At 45.5% G+C, this 21,579-nt stretch overlaps 1 protein-coding gene across 1 annotated transcript; it reads left to right on the plus strand.

Annotated features, from left to right (window-relative positions):
- Nucleotides 1-5,372: 5,372 nt before the first annotated feature.
- On the plus strand, nucleotides 5,373-19,966 carry LOC311117445 (E3 ubiquitin-protein ligase RNF31-like; the record flags this gene model as incomplete). The annotated part of the gene is made up of 16 exons (XM_084192375.1): nucleotides 5,373-5,557; nucleotides 6,039-6,246; nucleotides 6,392-6,538; nucleotides 6,859-7,014; nucleotides 7,169-7,237; nucleotides 7,340-7,475; nucleotides 7,657-7,794; nucleotides 7,938-8,097; nucleotides 10,061-10,206; nucleotides 10,422-10,582; nucleotides 13,001-13,249; nucleotides 13,338-13,685; nucleotides 15,921-16,106; nucleotides 16,243-16,449; nucleotides 16,691-16,864; nucleotides 19,834-19,966. Coding segments are annotated over exons 2-16 (2,611 nt in total), but the record flags the coding sequence as incomplete, so codon positions are not given.
- Between the last annotated feature and the right edge of the window lie 1,613 nt (nucleotides 19,967-21,579).

The following is a 21,579-nucleotide window of genomic DNA, read 5'->3' on the forward strand; positions in this document are numbered from 1 at the left end:
ACAACCCATTAAAGGTGATACAGTTCTGTCTGGCCTGATGACTGGGGCATCCATCCCAGCCTACTGCTACTGTGTTGGCATGTTTCCACAAGGATTCCCTGTGAAGGCTAGGTGGCTCTCCCTGTTATTCCAGGCATTGCGTGCCTTCGTTTGATCCTCTACTTATCATCCAGCACTGTGATTAAACGTCTAAATCATCCGCCTGGCTTTTCCCTTTGTGAATGCATGGCAGCAGCAAATTTTTCACATGCTTCCCTCCTATGTCAACACTGCTCCACCTGTTTTCCACCTGATTACTGCACAACACTTTATTTCCCCCAAACAGACACAGGCAGGAATGCTCTGGTTCCTGCCCAGACAGTGAGCTGAAGGAGAGAAGCTTTGTACATGTTGTAAAAAAAGGTATGGGTTCTCTACATTCTCACACCTTAATAATGATAATGATCGTGGCAAAAGTTGGTGTCTATATATTCATTTTAGTGTAATAGTAACTTCTCCAATTGGATACAACTGAAATCTACCTCCACTACACAGCTGAAGACATCTACCTCCACTACACAGCTGAAGAAATCTACCTCCACTACACAGCTGAAGAAATCTACCTCCACTACACAGCTGAAGACAACTACCTCCACTACACAGCTGAAGACATCTACCTCCACTACACAGCTGAAGACATCTACCTCCACTACACAGCTGAAGAAATCTACCTCCACTACACAGCTGAAGACAACGGGACTCCACAAGAGACAGTTTGGGGATGATGCCTCTGCTATCTTCAAGTATTCAGGGCCCCAAACTGGCACCAATTACCATGGGATCAAATGGTGTGCTTGTTGTGAAATGTAATGGTTTTTCAATCAATCATTCTGTGAGTACCACCACTCACCGAGTTGACTGCAAAGCATAACTCCAAAATATAATGGGGTCAGAATCTGATAGTCGAGTGTGAACATCCATTATCTCTCAGGTGCTGGATAATAAAATACTATTAGAGTGACTGACAGCTATGCTCACTGTAAAATAAAACATAGATTTTTAGGGGGCATAAATGAGTGTGTGTGCTGGGCATCCTTTCTGCTGAAGATATAATGGGATCATGGAATCATAACTGGAACTCAGCCCGTCTGACACCAATGTATAGCATGCTCTACCAACTGAGTCACACGGGACTATAATGGGATAATGGAATCATAACTGGAACTCAGCCCGTCTGACACCAATGTGTAGCATGCTCTACCAACTGAGTCACACGGGACTATAATGGGATCATGGAATCATAACTGGAACTCAGCCCGTCTGACACCAATGTGTAGCATGCTCTACCAACTGAGTCACACGGGACTATAATGGGATAATGGAATCATAACTGGAACTCAGCCCGTCTGACACCAATGTATAGCATGCTCTACCAACTGAGTCACACGGGACTATAATGGGATCATGGAATCATAACTGGAACTCAGCCCGTCTGACACCGATATGTAGCATGCTCTGCATTTGGTCTGCTTTGGCACATTCCACCGGCCTATTTGAACAAAATCTGTCTGCCACATTCAAAGAGAAAAGCACGTTCATGAGAAACAGAGCAGTAATTTTAGCCTGTCAGAAGCACTGAATCAAAATGTGTTTTAGCTGACGTCCATCAAAAACACATCATTGAAATCCTCCTCTTTTTGTGAACTTCACAGGTCCATTTAGTAGACCAATACGGTCAATGCAGAGGGTCGTTGACATACCCCATAGCCATTTTAGAAAATAACATCAAACCCCAACTGAAGTGTTTTTGAGTACCTTGACAGCCACACATACAGTAGCATATTCATAAGACTCCTGCTTTGCGTACTAGTGTGTATATATCATGTTCTGGGTTTGTGGGAGGACTCAAATATGTTGCGTATATGAAGACTGCGTTGCTTGCTTGGCGGACTGGCAGTAAAACTGAGCCGTGACTTGTTGGGCGTTCAAAGACCCTGAGATGTAGAGGGAGGCCACTGCTACCTCTCTGGGAGTCGGTGTGGTTTCCATGTTGTTTTTGAAGCACAGGAACGCAGTGCTCCGGTGTACAGTTTAGCTCTTCCTGTAGTTTGTGGGATATGTGGAGGACCCACTCACTCTGGCTCTCACAGAGCCCGGGTCTATACTACCTGGTACTGTTAAAATGTCAATGCTGGAACTGGGGGCCAGTAAATTAGGGCGTTTTCTCTCACAGTGTGTTGTGAGTGGAAGCGAGGGTGGGAATGAGTTCTTTAATAAGTCTCTGTTGGCCTGGAGCTGCGGGCATGTGCTGTAGGGGGCCTCTGGTCAGACTCTGGTCAGACTGACTCTGCTATGCTCTGGGGGTGACTGCAGTTCTTTATCTCCAACCCCCCTGTTGCTCTGCTGGGTCAGAGATTACGTCTGAGCTGGACTATGAGTGCACATCTACAACTTTTGACCTTTTGGGGGGAGGGTTTGGTGTGTGTGTGAGAGTTTGTGTGTGTGTGTCTGTGTGAGAGTGTCTGTGAGTGTGTGTGAGTGAGTGAGTGAGTTTCATAGGGATTGACAGGGCTTGCTTTAGTTGCTCTAGCTAGGGGCCTCCATTTTGAAGCCCTTTTGAGGTCCTGAAATATTATCTTGACATTAGGGACATCAGAGTTGATCAGAAACACACTAGACTAGATCCAGAGATTCACTCTGTGGTTAGAGAAGTGGTCCCACCCTGATCCTGGATATAGAGATGTAGGGGGTACATAACACAACAGCCAGAGGGAAGGAGAGAGATGGGTTTGACAGGAAGAAAAAGTGTTAGTATAAAAACACACACATCTGCCATCCACTACCTTCCATCTCCACACACAATGAAGCTCTCTGTGAAGAAGACATATGTTAATAGAAACCAGTGTGTCTGTCACTGGTATTAAAAAGATTAAAGGGCAGCATAAAAGACCGAAGATAGTTTTTCTTTAAAGTGTCAGATGACTCAAAAGGACACCTCATGGTTGCCCTTCATGGCTGTTACCCACAGCTTAGTGAGTGGGATGAGAGAGGGAGGAGAGCAACAGGTGAGGTCTGTCTACTCTGACATTGGGATGATGAACACAAAGATAGATGTGGTTGAGGTTAGCTCACCCAGGGTTGGTGTGATGTTTTCAAGAGCAACATATTTGGATGTTCACCCGCCATTCTGGAATGATTCATCCTGCAATGGTAGCTACATCACACAACACTAAACACAGATATAGGAACTTATCACAGATATTGTATTACACTGAAGGTGGAGGTGGGACACAAAGCCATCTCTGTATTTCATTTTAGAGCTGTACTTCCATCATTGAGTGAAAAAATGTGGTGTTTAAGTATAACATATCTTCAACCTTTTAAAGGTGTCACACTGGGTAATATTCCTTTAACATCCCATATGTAGGTCCGGATCTGAAGCTGTGACTAGTCTGATAAATGGGTATTGGATTATGAATTTGAGTGATGCGAGATGGATGTCTGATACATTATTAATACGCTATGCTAACTAGAGTGCAAAGTCATGGGCAAGGAACTGCCTGGATTCTGAAATTGACCTGCATTGGCATTAGTTCTACTCTCTCTCTCTCTCTCTCTCTCTCTCTCTCTCTGGCCTTACTGAAAAGCTTGGTGACTTTCAACGTGGCACCGTCATAGGATGCCACCTTTCCAACAAGTCATTTCGTCAAATTTCTGCCCTGCTAGAGCTGCCCCGGTCAACTGTAAGTGCTGTTATTATGAAGTGGAAACGTCTAGAAGCAACAACGGCTCAGCCACGAAGTGTTAGGCCACACAAGCTCACAGAACGGGACCGCCGAGTGCTGAAGCGAGTAGCACCTCGGTTGCAACACTCACTACCGAGATCCAAACTGCCTCTGGAAGCAACGTCAGCACAAGAACTGTTTGCCGGGAGCTTCATGAAATGGGTTTCCATGGCCGAGCAGCTGCACACAAGTCTAAGATCACCATGCGCAATGCCAAGCGTTGGCTGGAGTGGTGTAAAGCCATTGGACTCTGGTGCAGTGGAAATGAGTTCTCTGGAGTGATGAATACTCTTCACCATCTGGCAGTCCGACGGACGAATTTGGGTTTAGTGGATGCCAGGAGAACGCTACCTGCCCCAATGCATAGTGCCAACTGTAAAGTTTGGTGGAGGAGGAATAATGGTCTTGGGCTGTTTTTCATGGTTCGGGCTAGGCCCCTTAGTTCCAGTGAAGGGAAATCTTAATGCTACAGTATACAATTACATTCTAGACGATTCTGTGTTTCCAACTTTGTGCCAACAGTTTGGAGAAGGCCCTTTCCTGTTTCAGCATGACAATGCCCCTGTGCACAAAGCGAGGTCCATACAGAAATGGTTTGTTGAGATTGGTGTGGAAGAACTTGACTGGCCTGCACAGAGCCCTGACCTCAACCCCATCGAACACCTTTGGGATGAATTGGAACGCCGACTGCGAGCCAGGCCTAATCGCCCAACATCAGTGCCCAACCTCACTAATGCTCTTGTGGCTGAATGGAAGCAAGTCCCCGCAGCAATGTTTCAACATCTAGTGGAAAGCCTTCCCAGAAGAGTGGAGGCTGTTGTAGCAGCAAAGGGGGGACCAACTCCATATTAATGCCCATGATTTTGGAATGAGATGTTCGACAAGCAGGTGTCCACATACATTTGTTCATGTAGTGTATGTCAGTACAGGCCTGGGTTAGATATTACTGACTGTAGTCAAAATGAGAATCATATGCACTCTCACATAAAGGCCCTCGCCTGAAGAAAGGTAATTTTGTTGTCATGGCTCAAGCCCTGATACTGACCACTACCCTAAGGGTCACCTAGTCAGTGACCATATCATTGTCATTGCAGTGACCATATCATTGTCATCACACTCTTCTTGTGTCTTGTGCCCTGTGAGTTCTTCTTGCCATATCACGATAAAAAGCCACTATTATTGATTAGCAGTTGCCTCCTCTAGTGGTAAAACAGAGATAGTACAATCTTTGGACGTTGTACATTGGGCAAATGTTGTGCTTAGATTAATAAAAAAAAGCTTACACACAGAAGAGTTGAACTGGTCTTTAAGTTATTTCTAATACTATGAATAATGAATGAAAGCAGTCCAACCATGAAAAGTAATGTTTCTAAGACAGTGTTCTGTGTTCAGTTCCAAGAAGACCACGTGAACTGCAGTTTGTGGCTTTTAGTTGTAAATGTGACGGTCCTAAAGCAGATGAAGTATCATGATTGAGTGAGTGATTGATTTATAACAATGTAATAACAATGTTGTTTACTGTGGTCAGCGTAATTCCAGTAACTGCTATTATATATAATACCACTAGAGGGTAGTGTACATCAAGGTTTATTTTACATCGCCCCTCATAACAACTTCCGCGTCAACTACATTTTCACTGTTGTTGTGACTTTAGCTAGCTATGCTTTTCAAGACATGCTTCAGAAGACCGACGTGACACTGGAAATGTAGCTACATTTTGCCTTGATATTACATTCGATTGGATTCAAAAGGACTTGGATCACGAAATACATCTGGAAACGCGGAAGATAAAGGTAAGGCAAGTAGTGGCACTGATCTGGCTGTCATCATAAACTTTCGATTTCGCCTTGCTAGCCAGTCATAAATTAGCTAGAGCATAATTAGAAATAGACTTGCCAGCCAGCTCAATGTGCCACTTCAATTTCAGAACATGTACTACAGCTACAGCTAAAGTTTACGGCTATCTGGTGTCACGTGTCATTTTGAGATAACGGTAGCAAACTTCAATGTACTTACATTTACCATTTAAACATTTTTGCCATTTAGCATTCGCTGTTATTCAGACAGAACGACTTATATTAGAAAAGTTACCCTGGCAAGCGCTCTTACCATTTGAGCTAATTCCCCTTGGAGACATTTATGTTCACAGTAGACAGAGTAGCTAGACGGTACACCCAGATACATAAGAAAATACAGTAGACCTACCTACTGCACATCAGCAAACAATCCCATCCCTGAGTTTACCTACTGTCATTCTTTATCTCTATTCCCCAGTTTGTGAATGATGAGTACCCAGTCTGTCCCTTTCGAGGAGGTGCGGAGGAGAGCTGAGTCCCTCCTGTCCTATTCAGGCTCTGCCCAGGCATTGAAGGCTGATGTCCAGGTCATGGCCAATGTCCCCCTGTCCCTGTCTGACAAGTTTCACCACATCACAGCACAGACCATGGTGACACAGAACATATCAGGGAACAGCAGGGAAGAGGTGAGGTTTTACATTCTCTCCTATCCAGGTGCCCCCCAAATGTATTTTTGTCTTTACTGTACCCCTTGCACCCTCAGCTTTTCCTGTTAACCCCTCTGGCCTCCTGAACACCTCTCCCCCACCTCCCCTCTCCTCCCTCCGTCAGGTCCTAGAGTCTTTGGGCCGGCTGTTTAAAGCCTTGAGCATCCTAGAGAAGTATGGCTGTAACCTGACCAGCCCCAGCAGGCCCAGGTACTGGCGCAGTGTCAAGCACAACAACCCAGTCTTCAGGGCTACCGTGGACGCCATCAAGGTAAAGGAGGGAGACAGGCCTCTCTAAACACGATCAGGGACTTCCAGCCCCATTCTTATTATTACAGTATAATGATTGACTTCCTAGTGCATAGTACAGATTACCGAGTCTGAAAGTCATCTCATCTATTGATTTCACTACAAATAGTCAGATGGTTCAAAAAGGGAGTGGATCAATGATCAATGTTTAAAGTGTCTCACGGGTCATAGACATAGACCTAGGGCACTGGGTACCCAGTGATATTTAAAGCATTTCAGTTTACTTTTTCACTAATTTGAGTCAACAGTGGTTTATTCTACTGTCTGCTATCTTTTCTACAGGGTGGCAGGTCAGTCCTGTTTCTCTACGGTTACACCAATCAGCAGCCAGACGGCCTCAGCTTCCCTGAAGATGTCACAGATCCAGATGTTGGGAAGGTTGCTGCGGTGACCATTGAGGTCATGACCCTGCGCATGGAACTGGACATGCTTATCAAGGTGAACATTCATATGAGAGTCTAAGAGTGTTATTATCTAATAAAAATGTTTGAATTGTTCTCATTCTCAATTTGAGGATAACCACAAAGATGAGTTTCCATGTTTGATCTCTTGCTAACTCTTATGTGGCACTGTGTTGTTTGTTGTCCTTCAGGGTACACATGCTCACCCAGAAATCTACAGCAATATAATCCCATCCCTTAGTCTACAGAAGACAACCCAGGTCTGTGTAGCGTACAGTCGGGTGGTTAATCGGTTTGTCTGTTTCTACCTCAACCTTTTTCTGTGATTAGTGTTGTCATTAGGGCTATTCTGCTCTCCTCAGGATGAACCAGAGCTGATGTCTGATGCGGTGGTCATCCCACCAGGAGAGGAGCATGGGGACAGGGGGAACGACCTTCAAACACTATCTCCTCCACCCAAACCTGCTGCTAGTCCTGGACTAATACAAGCCCCCACAGGTGAGACAGACAGCCACTCCCTGTACGAGTCTCCCTGTCTGTCACCTGGCAACCTGTCCACTTCCAACCCCACTGGCATATGTCATCTGCCTGTCTATTGTACTGTCATTGGATGACAAAATTATTGCATATTGCTTATTGCTCCTCTCTCCCTCTCTCTCTCTCTCTCTTTCTCTCTCAGACGGGGGGTGTAATCTGTGCGGTGCCACGCCCTCTCTCCTCTGCCCACCCTGTGGTTCTCTTCCTTTCTGTCAGTCATGTGACCTCATCTACCACCGCCACCCGTCCAGAGCCAATCACAGGAGAGATAAAATACAGGGTAAGATATGGGTCATAGCTTTGACCATTTCAGCTCAAATCTCACTTTTAATCCAATATTTATTTGAATATTCTTACCCTGAATATGTAACCTAACACTGAATATGTAACCTAACACTTATCACATTTTTAAACCCCCCGTAGAGACCTGTACCATCTGTGGTATGTCCCAAGTCTCCACCCATTGCTCCACCTGTTCTCAGAGGCTGTGTCTGGAATGTGACAGACTGTACCATTCTCACCCTGACCGCAGGGGTCACAACAGGACACTGGTTACCCCCGCCAAACCAACAAGAGCTTTTAGGTTAGAAATGAGGATGTGTTATAATCGACTCTACACACACATACACACGTTCACACTCACACACACACAAACCTGATCACTCACTTCTTCCGCCATATGTCCACCAGATACACAATGCGTTAGGGTTAGGGTTAGGGTTGTTTTTGCCAGATGTCTAGCCCACATTTTCCAAACTTGATGCACATCTGCTTAGTAAGGCTGCAGTACGGTTTGTGGCATGGAGAAGATCATCTTCGCCCTGTTTGACCAAAACTAATCATTAAAACAGATGAAAGTTATTCTCATATCGACCTGCTGGTTTCATAGGCTGCACACAAGGTCACATTACAACAATTCATCTAGTTTCTTTCTATTCTTCCGTCACATTCATCTCAAGCAACATCAATAAATTGAACTGGTTGTTCCCATATAGAGTAGGCTACTGATTTCTAATCACTAGTTTGCCCGGCATGATGGCGTGCTAAATTACACAAAGAACAGTTCTGTGCATATTCATTTTGCACTCCATTCTGTTGGCTGGTTTCGTGAAAACGCACAAACTTTTATGTACTTCCGTTTGTACCACCGCACGGTTATGCAACACACAAGTTGAAACTATTGAACTCATGTGGTACACAGAACGCACTGCAGCCTAGTGCAGCATCCCCAACGTAGCGCTGCGGACTGCTCCATTGACAATTAATGACTTCCGCCGGAACGCAAAGAGTTTGACGCGTCTGCTGGACATGAAGGTTGCTGGACATGAAGCTTTCTGGACATGAAGCTTTCTGGACATGAAGCTTTCTGGACACAAAGCTTTCTGGACATTAAGCTTTCTGGACATGAAGCTTTCTGAACTTGAAGCTTTCTGGACATGAATTTCTGGACATGAAGCTTTCTGGACATGAAGCTTTCTGAACTTGAAGCTTTCTGGACATGAAGCTTTCTGGACATGAAGCTTTCTGGACATGAAGCTTTCTGGACATGAAGCTTTCGGACATGAAGCTTTCTGGACATGAAGCTTTCTGGACATGAAGCTTTCTGGACATGAAGCTTTCTGGACATGAAGCTTTCTGGACATGAAGCTTTCGGACATGAAGCTTTCTGGATATGAAGCTTTCTGGACATGAAGCTTTCTGGACATGAAGCTTTCTGGACATGAAGCTTTCGGACATGAAGCTTTCTGGACATGAAGCTCTGGACATTAAGCTTTCTGGACATGAAGCTTTCTGGACATGAAGCTTTCTGGACATGAAGCTTTCTGGACATGAAGCTTTCGGACATGAAGCTTTCTGGACATGAAGCTTTCTGGACATGAAGCTTTCTGGACATGAAGCTTTCTGGACATGAAGCTTTCGGACATGAAGCTTTCTGGATATGAAGCTTTCTGGACATGAAGCTTTCTGGACATGAAGCTTTCTGGACATGAAGCTTTCGGACATGAAGCTTTCTGGACATGAAGCTCTGGACATTAAGCTTTCTGGACATGAAGCTTTCTGAACTTGAAGCTTTCTGGACATGAAGCTTTCTGGACATGAAGCTTTCTGGACATGAAGCTTTCTGGACATGAAGCTTTCTGAACTTGAAGCTTTCTGGACATGAAGCTTTCTGGACATGAAGCTTTCTGGACATGAAGCTTTCGGACATGAAGCTTTCTGGACATGAAGCTTTCTGGACATGAAGCTTTCTGGACATGAAGCTTTCTGGACATGAAGCTTTCGGACATGAAGCTTTCTGGATATGAAGCTTTCTGGACATGAAGCTTTCTGGACATGAAGCTTTCGGACATGAAGCTTTCTGGACATGAAGCTCTGGACATTAAGCTTTCTGGACATGAAGCTTTCTGGACATGAAGCTTTCTGGACATGAAGCTTTCTGGACATGAAGCTTTCTGGACATGAAGCTTTCGGACATGAAGCTTTCTGGACATGAAGCTTTCTGGACATGAAGCTTTCCTCTCACTCGTGTTTCTTCTTTTTTCTAGCCATTCTCTTTCCTCGTGGGAGTGTGCTCAGTGCACTACTGTAAACGAGGTGAAAGCCGTGCTGTGTGTGACCTGTGAACGACCCCGCCTGGCCGTCGCATCCCTTATAGTTCAGGAAGACCCAGGGCAGCCATCACCCAACACAGGTCACATTCATATACATGGGTCAACTGTTGAGTAGTTTTCATGTGACGTTCATTTAAACAACATATTAGTCACCTATCCTGTCCTGTTTGAGGTGTTCATGCCATCTGTGCCTCTATAGCAGTGATAATACATGAGTAATGTAATTATACATTACTAGAAACTGAGATCAATACCAGGCTGTCTGTTTATCTACCCTCTCTGACCTCTTTCGTAGAGTGGCAGTGTAAGAGCTGTACGGTTGTGAACCAGGGCAGCAGTATACTCTGTGAGGTGTGTGAGCGCCCCCGTCTGGCCACCCGTCCCTCTATCACGCCAGTACTCTCCAGTAATCCAGTATGTTCCACGCCAGGACACACAGCAGACAATGAAACAGAGGTTAGTGTAAATACTGTAAAAACGATTGGTCGCTAAATCCAGCTAGAAGGACCACGTAAAAACGGTTGGCTGTTATGCCCTCACCCGTCTGAGCGGTCGGCTGTGAATGCCCTCACCCGCTATATACTTATAACTGATTGGTTTGATTCAGTCCTCTATAGTGCTGTCCGTTTAGAACATGATGTTGAGGCCCATCACTGTACGCTTGATAGTCACCACCACATACACACAGACACAGCTGTTTCCATTTGAATACAGTGTATGTTTATATGATTTTGGTAATCCGAATGACTTGGAATCTTATTGTTGTGGTTCTATAAGACAAAGATATGCACACAATTAAAGGTTATAACTATGCAATATACATACAGTACCAGTCAAAAGTTTGGACACACCTACTCATTCAAGGGTTTTTCTTTATTTTTACTATTTTCTACATTGTAGAATAATAGTGAAGACATTAAAACTATGAAATAACACATATGGAATCATGTACAGTGAGGGAAAAAAGTATTTGATCCCCTGCTGATTTTGTACGTTTGCCCACTGACAAAGAAATGATCAGTCTATAATTTTAATGGCAGGTTTATTTGAACAGTGAGAGACAGAATTGACCCCCTCTCAATCAGAAAGATTTCTGGCTACCAGGTGTCTTTTATACAGGTAACGAGCTGAGAATAGGAGCACACTCTTAAAGGGCGTGCTCCTAATCTCAGCTTGTTACCTGTATAAAAGACACCTGTCCACAGAAGCAATCAATCAATCAGATTCCAAACTCTCCACCATGGCCAAGACCAAAGAGTTCTCCAAGGATGTCAGGGACAAGATTGTAGACCTACACAAGGCTGGAATGGGCTACAAGACCATCGCCAAGCAGCTTGGTGAGAAGGTGACAACAGTTGGTGCGATTATTCGCAAATGGAAGAAACACAAAATAACTGTCAATCTCCATCGGCCTGGGGCTCCATGCAACATCTCACCTCGTGAAGTTGCAATGATCATGAGAACGGTGAGGAATCAGCCCAGAACTACACGGGAGGATCTTGTCAATGATCTCAAGGCAGCTGGGACCATAGTCACCAAGAAAACAATTGGTAACACACTACGCCGTGAAGGACTGAAATCCTGCAGCGCCTGCAAGGTCCCCCTGCTCAAGAAAGCACACATACAGGGCCGTCTGAAGTTTGCCAATGAACATCTGAATGATTCAGTGGAGAACTGGGTGAAAGTGTTGTGGTCAGATGAGACCAAAATCGAGCTCTTTGGCATCAACTCAACTCGCCGTGTTTGGAGGAGGAGGAATGCTGCCTATGACCCCAAGAACACCATCTCCACCGTCAAACATGGAGGTGGAAACATTATGCTTTGGGGGTGTTTTTCTTCTAAGGGGACAGGACAACTTCACCGCATCAAAGGGACGATGGACGGGGCCATGTGCCGTCAAATCTTGGGTGAGAACCTCCTTCCCTCAGCCAGGGCATTGAAAATGGGTCGTGGATGGGTATTCCAGCATGACAATGACCCAAAACACACAGCCAAGGCAACAAAGGAGTGGCTCAAGAAGAAGCACATTAAGGTCCTGGAGTGGCCTAGCCAGTCTCCAGACCTTAATCCCATAGAAAATCTGTGGAGGGAGCTGAAGGTTCGAGTTGCCAAACGTCAGCCTCGAAACCTTAATGACTTGGAGAAGATCTGCAAAGAGGAGTGGGACAAAATCCCTCCTGAGATGTGTGCAAACCTGGTGGCCAACTACAAGAAACATCTGACCTCTGTGATTGCCAACAAGGGTTTTGCCACCAAGTACTAAGTCATGTTTTGCAGAGGGGTCAAATACTTATTTCCTTCATTAAAATGCAAATCAATTTATAACATTTTTGACATGCGTTTTTCTGGATTTTTTTGTTGTTATTCTGTCTCTCACTGTTCAAATAAACCTACCATTAAAATGATAGACTGATCATGTCTTTGTCAGTGGGCAAACGTCCAAAATCAGCAGGGGATCAAATACTTTTTTCCCTCACTGTAGTAGCCCAAAAATTGTTAAACAAATCAAAATAGATTTTAGGTTTTAGATTCTTCAAAATAGCCACCCTTTGCCTTGATGACAGCTTTGCACACTATTTGCATTCTCTCAACCAGCTTCATGAGGTAGTCACCTGGAATGCATTTCAATTAACAGGTGTGCCTTGTTAAAAGTTAATTTGTGGAATTTATTTCCTTCTTAATGCAGTTGAGCCAATCAGTTGTGTTGTGACAAGGTAGGGTTGGTATACAGAAGATAGCCCTATTTGGTAAAAGACCAAGTCCATATTATGGCAAGAACAGGTAAAATAAGCAAAGAGAAACAACAGTTTTAATCTTTCAAAATCTCTCTCCCCCTCTCTGCCTCTCTCCCATGCTGTCTCTCTCTCTCTGTAGTGGATGTGTCAGTTCTGCACCTATGTGAACTTGCAGCCTGCAGTGGTTTGTAAGATGTGCAACTTGCCGTGCAAAGACCCTGCGGTCACCAGCCCCAAGTCCCTCCTCCTGCAATCTCCAATCAAAGACTTAGTCCCGCCTCCTGTGACGCCCCATATCCCTCCCCAGATCTCTTCCAGGGTGAACATCGACATCAAGAGACAGAACCTGATGAGGGATGAAGGGCTGAAGCTTGTCCATCAAATACGAGTAGGTGGCGTTTGAACTGACTCTAAATGTGAATTAAAACCAGATTGACTGGTATTATTCTAACTTCTAAGTTGATGTTCTTCCTCAGAAGGGAGAGAAGAAGGGAGTGGGCCCTGAGGAGGTGTACGCAGCCCTCTGTGTTTCCAGGGGCAGCAACGTCAACCCCTGTGATTGGCTGAAATCAGAGCTGCCCCACCAACTGGATGAGATCTGTGCCATGGCGGCTTCGGCAGCTTTGCAGAACTACAAAGCAAGGGTTTCTGGGCCGCAGGATAACACTGAGAGGGATGTGGGGTCGACAGAGCAACAGAGTCCCAGTGTGCTGCTGGGTGAGGGGGTGCAGCTGTCCAGGGTTGAGGCCAAGCAGGCATGGCTGGCAGCAGGGGGCGACACTGAGAGAGCAGTCTGTCAGCTGCTCAGAGACAGACAGGCCAAGGTGAGAACCAGACAGTTCACCTGACCCTAATGGTCACTCAAAACTGATATGGCTAAACACTTTAGAGTTCACTAGTCCCATCAGTGGCCTTGTGGTTAGAGTGTCAGACCTGAGGTTGGAAGGTTGGGAGTTTGATCCCAGGCCGAGACATACCAAAGACTGCTTGACACAGATAGTCTCCTGCTCCTATGAGCCATTCCAACTCGTGCAAGGCTACTTACTGAGATAGTCTGTGTCACGATTAAGCCTACAGTGCCTTCGGAAAGTATTGAGACCCCTTGACTTTTTCCACATTTTGTTACGTTACAGCCTTATTCTAAAATGGATTAAATAAATACAATTCCTCAGCAATCTACACACAATACCCCATAATGACAAAGTGAAAACAGGTTTTTAGACATTTTAGCAAATGTATTTAAAATAAAAAACAGAAATACCTTATTTACGTAAGTATTCAGACGCTTCCCTATGAGACTCGATATTGAGCTCAAGTGCATCCTGTTTCCATTGATCATCCTTGAGATGTTTCTACAACTTGATTGGAGTCCACCCGTAGTAAATTCAATTGATTGGACATGATTTGGAAAGGCACACACCTGTCTATAAAAGGTCCCACAGTTGACAGTGCTTGTCAGAGCAAAAACCAAGCCATGAGGTTGATGGAATTGTCCGTAGAGGTCCGAGACAGGATTGTGTCAAGGCACAGATCTGGGGAAGGGTACCAAAAGCATTCTGCAGCATTGAAGGTCCCCAAGAACACAGTGGCCTCCATCATTTTTAAATAGAAGAAGTTTGGAACCACCAAGACTCGTCCTAGAGCTGGCCGCCCGGCCAAACTGAACAATCAGGGGAGAAGGGCCTTGGTCAGGGAGGTGACCAAGAACCAGATGGTCACTCTGACAGAGCTCTAGAGTTCCTCTGTGGAGATGGGAGAACCTTCCAGAAGGACAACCATCTCTGCAGCACTCCACCAATCAGGCCTTTATGGTAGAGTGGCCAGAAGGAAGCCACTCCTCAGTAAAAGGCACATGACAGCCCGCTTGGAGTTTGCCAAAAGGCACCTAAAGACTCAGACCATGAGAAACAAGATTCTCTGGTCTGATGAAACCAAGATTGAACTCTTTGACCTGAATGCCAAGCCGTCACATCTGGAGGAAACCTGGCACCCATCTCTACGGTGAAGCATGGTGGTGGCAGCATCATGCTGTGGGGATGTTTTTCAGCGGCAGGGACTGGGAGACTAGTCAGGATCGAGGGAAAGATGAACGGAGCAAAGTATAGAGAGATCCTTGATGAAAACCTGCTCCAGAGCGCTCAGGACCTCAGACTGGGGCGAAGGTTCACCTTCCAACAGGACAACAACCCTAAGCACACAGCCAAGACAACGCAGGAGTGGCTTCGGGACAAGTCTCTGAATGTCCTTGAGTAGCCCAGCCAGAGCCCAGACTTGAACCCAGACTTGAACCCGATCGAACATCTCTGGAGAGACCTGAAAATAGCTGTGCAGCAACGCTCCCCATCCAAGCTGACAGAGCTTGAGAGGATCTGCAGAGAAGAATGGGAGAAACTCCCCAAATACAGGTGTGCCAAGCTTGTAGCGTCATACCCAAGAAGACTCGAGGCTGTAATCGCTGCCAAAGGTGCTTCAACAAAGTACTGAATAAAGGTTCTGAATACTTATGTAAATGTGATATTTCCTTTTTTTTTTTTTTTATACATTTGCAAAAAAATCTAAAAACCTGTTTTTGCTTTGTCATTATGGGGTATTGTGTGTAGATTGATGAGGGGGGGAAAACAATTTAATCAATTTTACAATAAAGCTGTAACGTAACAAAATGTGAAAAAAGTCTAGGGGTCTGAATACTTTCCGAAAGCACTGTATATGCAAAGTATACTGCAGTTACATTTTTTTGTCATGTCGCAGACGCTCTTATCCAAAGCGACTTAGAGGAGCAATTAGGGTTAAATGCCTTGCTCAAGGGCTATTCGACAGATTTTTCATCTAGTCGGCTCAGGGATTCAAACCAGCGACCATTCAGTTACTGGCCCAGCACTCTTAACCGCTAGGCTACCTGCCGCCCCAAATCAAAATGTATTTGTCACGTGCACAGGATACAGCAGGTGTAAACAGTCCAGTAAAATGCTTACTTGCAAGCTCCTCAAGAATGCAGTAATACTAAGATATGAAAGAGGTGTTTCCACTCTGACTGGGTCTGGTCTGTCTCTGGTGTGTAGATGCGGGAGCTGCGTTCTCTGGGCTTCCGGGAGGCATCCCAGTGTGAGGAGGCTCTGCGTCTGAGTGGAGGAGAGGTGCGGGGGGCTCTGTCCCTGCTGCAGCGGCCCCTCCTGGAGCCCTTCCACCAGCGCATCTGGAGCGACCAGCCAGAAGCCCCCATTGATGCCAAGAACCCTGACAAACAGGTACTGCAGAGTGTATGTGTCTGAGAGAGACAGAGAGAGAGCACAAGTCAACTAAACTGCATTTCCCAAGGCCATAGATAACACAAATAATCTGATTGTTGTTCATCATCATCATTACCCTCCATTGTCCTCTCAGAGGATGTGCAGGCGCCTGCTGGCGTTGTACGAGCTGCCCAGCTGGGGGCGCTGTGAGCTGGCCCTGTCTCTACTCCAGGAGCCTGATGCCCAGTACTCCCTGGAGGACGTCATCCAGGCCGTCAGAGAGTCCCAGGACAGAGAGTTCCTCCGCCGCCTTCTCAACAACGAGTGCCCCTGCTGCCTCAGCATCTTCCCACACAGCAAGGTGGGCTGCTGGGGGTTTGGTTGAGTTTGCGTGGAATGGTGTAGCTACATTGCACTGCATGTTGTTTTGTAATTCTTTAGTACAATTGACTTTCAGTGCAACGTAGACATACTGTAACTTTCACTTTGGTGCCCTCCTCTCTCAGATATGGTGTGTCATTTCTATAAGCTGTTAATACCGGTATGTGGTTTATGGGTTTATACTGCATAGATCCTTCAAACATTCTCTGTACCTCTCTCAGATGCAGTCCCTGACCTCGTGTCAGTGCTCGGTGTGCCACGAGTGTTTCACACAGCATTTCACCATCGCTGTGAGAGACAAGCACATCAGAGACATGGTGTGTCCCGTGTGTGCGGGACCAGACATCAACGACCCTGAGCACCTGGACAGCTACTTCTTTACTCTGGACATTCAGGTGATAAGAAGAAGAATAAGAATACACTTTGTTTGGAAGGGAAGATATGGAGATAGATGGGAGGTATCCAGTTTGCAAAGTTACCTGTTTTATTTTTTCAGAAATCCCAGATTTGAGCATTTTTGCAACCCTAGGAGGGCTATAGGTAGATGGAAATCAAATCAAATCAAATTATATTTGTCACATGCACTGAATACAACAGGTGTAGACCTTAAAGTGAAATGCTTACTTACAAGCCCTTAACCAACAATGCAATTTTAAGAAAGAATACCTAAAAAAAAAAAAAAAAGTAACAAATAATTAAAGAGCAGCAGTAAAATAACAGTAGGGAGGCTATATACAGGGGGTACCGGTACAGAGTCAATGTGCGGGGGCACAGGTTAGTCGAGGTAATTAGGTAATATGTACATGTAGGTAGAGTTATTAAAGTGACTATGCATAGCTAATAAACAGAGAGTAGCAGCAGCGTCAAAGAGGAGGGGGGGGGCAATGCAAATAGTCTGGGTAGCCATTTGATTAGTCTTATGGCTTGGGGGTAGAAGCTGTTTAGAAGCCTCTTGGACCTAGACTTGGCGCTCCGGTACCGCTTGCCGTGCGGTAGCAGAGAGAACAGTCTATGACTAGGGTGGCTGGAGTCTTTGACCATTTTTAGGGCCTTCCTCTGACACCGCCTGGTATAGAGGTCCTGGATGGCAGGAAGCTTGGCCCCAGTGATGTACTGGGCCGTATGCACTACCCTCTGTATTGCCTTGCGGTCAGCGGCCGAGCAGTTGCCAGACCAGGCAGTGATGCAACCAGTCAGGGTGCTCTCGATGGTGCAGCTGTAGAATCTTTTGAGGATCTGAGGACCCATGCCAAATCTTTTCAGTCTCCTTAGGTGGAATAGGTTTTGTCGTGCCCTCTTCACAACTGTCTTGGTGTGCTTGGACCATGTTAGTTTGTTGGTGATGTGGACACCAAGGAACCTGAAGCTCTCAACCTGCTTCACTACAGCCCCGTCGATGAGAATGGGCCGTGCTCGGTCCTCTTCTTTTTCCTGTAGTCCACAATCATCTCCTTTGTCTTGATCACGTTGAGGGAGAGGTTGTTGTCCTGGCCCCACACGGCCAGGTCTCTGACCTCCTCCCTATAGGCTGTCTTATCGTTGTCGGTGATCAGGCCTGCCACTGTTGTGTCATCTGCAAACGTAATGATGGTGTTGGAGTCGTGCCTGGCAATGTAGTCATAAGTGAACAGGGAGTACAGGAGGGGACTGAGCACGCACCCCTGAGGGGCCCCCGTGTTGAGGATCAGCGTGGCGGATGTGTTGTTACCTACCCTTACCACCTGGGGGCGGCCCGTCAGGAATTCCAGGATCCAGTTGCAGAGGGAGGTGTTTAGTCCCAGGGTCCTTAGCTTAGTGATGGGCTTTGAGGGCACTATGGTGTTGAACGCTGAGCTGTAGTCAATGAACAGCATTCTCACATAGGTGTTCCTTTTGTCCAGGTGTGAAAGGGCAGTGTGGAGCGCAATAGAGATTGCATCATCTGTGGGTTGCAAGCCCTGACACATCCGACGAGCTTCAGAGCCGGTGTAGTAAGATACGATCTTAGTCCTGTATTGACGCTTTGCCTGTTTGATGGTTCGTCGGAGGGCATAGCGGGATTTCTTATAAGCTTCCGGATTAGAGTCCCGCTCTTTGAAAGCGACAGCTGTACCCTTTAGCTCAGTGCGGATGTTGCCTGTAATCCATGGCTTCTGGTTGGGGTATGTACATACAGTCACTGTGGGGACGACGTCATCGATGCACTTATTGATGAAGCCAGTGACTGATGTGGTGTACTCCTCAATGCCATCGGAAGAATCCCGGAACATATTCCAGTCTGTGCTAACAAAACAGTCCTGTAGCTTAGCATCTGCTTCATCTGACCACTTTTTTATTGACCGAGTCACTGTTGCTTCCTGCTTTAGTTTTTGCTTGTAAGCAGGAATCAGGAGGATAAAATTATGGTCAGATTTGCCAAATGGAGGGCGAGGGAGAGCTTTGTACGCGTCTCTGCGTGTGGAGTAAAGGTGGTCTAGAGTTTTTTTCCTTCTGGTTGCACATTTAACATGCTGGTAGAAATGAGGTAAAACGGATTTAAGTTTCCCTGCATTAAAGTCCCTTGCCACTAGGAGCGCCGCCTCTGGATGAGCATTTTCCTGTTTGCTTATGGCCGTATACAGCTCATTGAGTGCCGTCTTAGTGACAGCATCGGTTTGTGGTGGTAAATAGACAGCTACGAAGAATATAGATGAAAACTCTCTTGGTAGATAGTGTGGTCTACAGCTTATCATGAGATACTCTACCTCAGGCGAGCAAAACCTTGAGACTTCCTTAGTATTTGATTTTGTGCACCAGCTGTTGTTTACAAATATACATAGACCGCCACCCCTTGTCTTACCAGAGGCTGCTGTTCTATCCTGCCGATACAGTGTACAACCCGCCAGCTGTATGTTATTCATGTCGTCGTACAGCCACGACTCGGTGAAACGTAAGATATTACAGTTTTTAATGTCCCGTTGGTAGGATATAGGTGCTTGTAGTTGTCCACTTTATTATCAAGCAATTGTACGTTGGCCAATAGTACCAATGGCAAAGGCAGATTAGCCACTCGTCGCCGGCTCCTTACCAGGCACCCCGCGATATCACCGTCTCTTTCTACTGCGAATGACGGGGATGAGGGCCCTGTCAGGTGTCTGGAGCAAATCCCTCTCGTCCAACTCATTAAAGAAAAATTATTTGTCCAGTTCAAGGTGAGTAATCGCTGTTCTGATGTCCAGAAGCTCTTTTCGGTCATAAGATACGGTAGCAGCAACATTATGTACAAAATAAGTTACAAACAATGCGAAAAAACTAACAAAACAGCACGGTTGGTTAAGAGCCCATAAAACAGCAGCTTGTGTTGTGTTTCATGTTCATACCATTGTTATTTCTGTTGTGTGTTTAGCTGAGAGACTGTCTGGATCGTGAGGTGTACGAGCTCTTCCACAAGAAGCTGATGGAGCATGCTCTGATGAAGGACCCCATGTTCCTGTGGTGCTGTCACGTGAGTGGGTTTCTAACCAGCTCCATCACATACAGTACCAGTCAAAAGTTTGGACACACCTACTCATTCAAGGGTTTTTCTTTATTTTTACTATTTTCTACATTGTAGAATAATAGTGAAGACATCAACACTATGAAATAACACATATGGAATCATGTAGTAACCAAGTGTTAAACAAATCAAAATATATTTTATATTTGAGATTCTTCTAAGTAGCCACCCTTTGCATTGATGACAGCTTTGCACACTCTTGGCATTCTATCAACCAGTTTCACCTGGAATGCTTTTCCAACAGTCTTGAAGGAGTTCCCACATATGCTGAGCACTTGTTGGCTGCTTTTCCTTCACTCTGCGGTCCTACTCATCCCAAACCATCTCAATTGGGTTGAGGTCGGGTGATTGTGGAGGCCAGGTCATCTGATGCAGCACTCCATTACTCTCCTTCTTGGTCAAATAGCCCTTACACAGTCTGGAGGTGTGTTGGGTCATTGTCCTGTTGAAAAACAAATGATAGTCCCACTAAGCGCAAACCAGATGGGATGGCGTATCGCTGCAGAATGCTGTGGTAGCCATGCTGGTTAAGTGTGCCTTGAATTCTAAATAAATCACAGACAGTGTCACCAGCAAAGCACCCCCACACCATCACACCTCCTCCATGCTTCACGGTGGGAACCACACATGCGGAGATCATCCGTTCACCTACTCTGAGTCTCACAAAGACACAGCGGTTAGAACCAAATTTGGACTCATCAGACCAAAGGACAGATTTCCACCGGTCTAATGTCCATTGCTCGTGTTTCTTGGCCCAAGCAAGTCTCTTCTTCTTATTGGTGTCCTTTAGTAGTGGTTTCTTTTCAGCAATTCGACCATGAAGGCCTGATTCATGCAGTCACCTCTGAACAGTTGATGTTGAGATGTGTCTGTTACTTGAACTCTGTAAAGCATTTATTTGGGCTGCAATCTGAGGTGCAGTTATTCTAATGAACTTATCTTCTGCAGCAGAGGTAACTCTGGGTCTTCCTTTCCTGTGGCGGTCCTCATGAGAGCCAGTTTCATCATAGCGCTTGATGGTTTTTGCGACTGCACTTGAAGAAACTTTCAAAGTTCTTGAAATGTTCCGGATTGACTGACCTTCATGTCTTAAAGTAATGATGGACTGTCATTTCTCTTTGCTTATTTGAGCTGTTCTTGCCATAATATGGACTTGGTCACAACACAACTGATTGGCATTAAGAAGGAAAGAAATTCCACAAATTAACTTTTAACAAGGCACACCTGTTAATTGAAATGCATTCCAGGTGACTACCTCATGAAGCTGGTTGAGAGAATGCCAAGAGTGTGCAAAGCTGTCATCAAGGCAAAGGGTGGCTACTTTGAAGAATCTCAAATATAAAATATATTTTGATTTGTTTAACACTTTTTTGGTTACTACATGATTCCATATGTGTTATTTCATAGTTTTGATGTCTTCACTATTATTCTACAATGTAGAAAATAGTAAAAATAAAGAAAAACCCTTGAATGAGTAGGTGTGTCCAAACTTTTGACTGGTACTGTATACAGTTACTTCTCTACTGTATTTCCCTTTTCATTCACCCCTCTCTTCTCCTCGTCCCTCCTCTTCCCTCCTCAGTGCACCTTTGGGTT

The sequence above is a fragment of the Coregonus lavaretus genome (assembly GCF_964263955.1).
Source record: "Coregonus lavaretus genome assembly, contig: HAP1_SCAFFOLD_5304, whole genome shotgun sequence".
NCBI classification, from domain to species: domain Eukaryota; kingdom Metazoa; phylum Chordata; class Actinopteri; order Salmoniformes; family Salmonidae; genus Coregonus; species Coregonus lavaretus.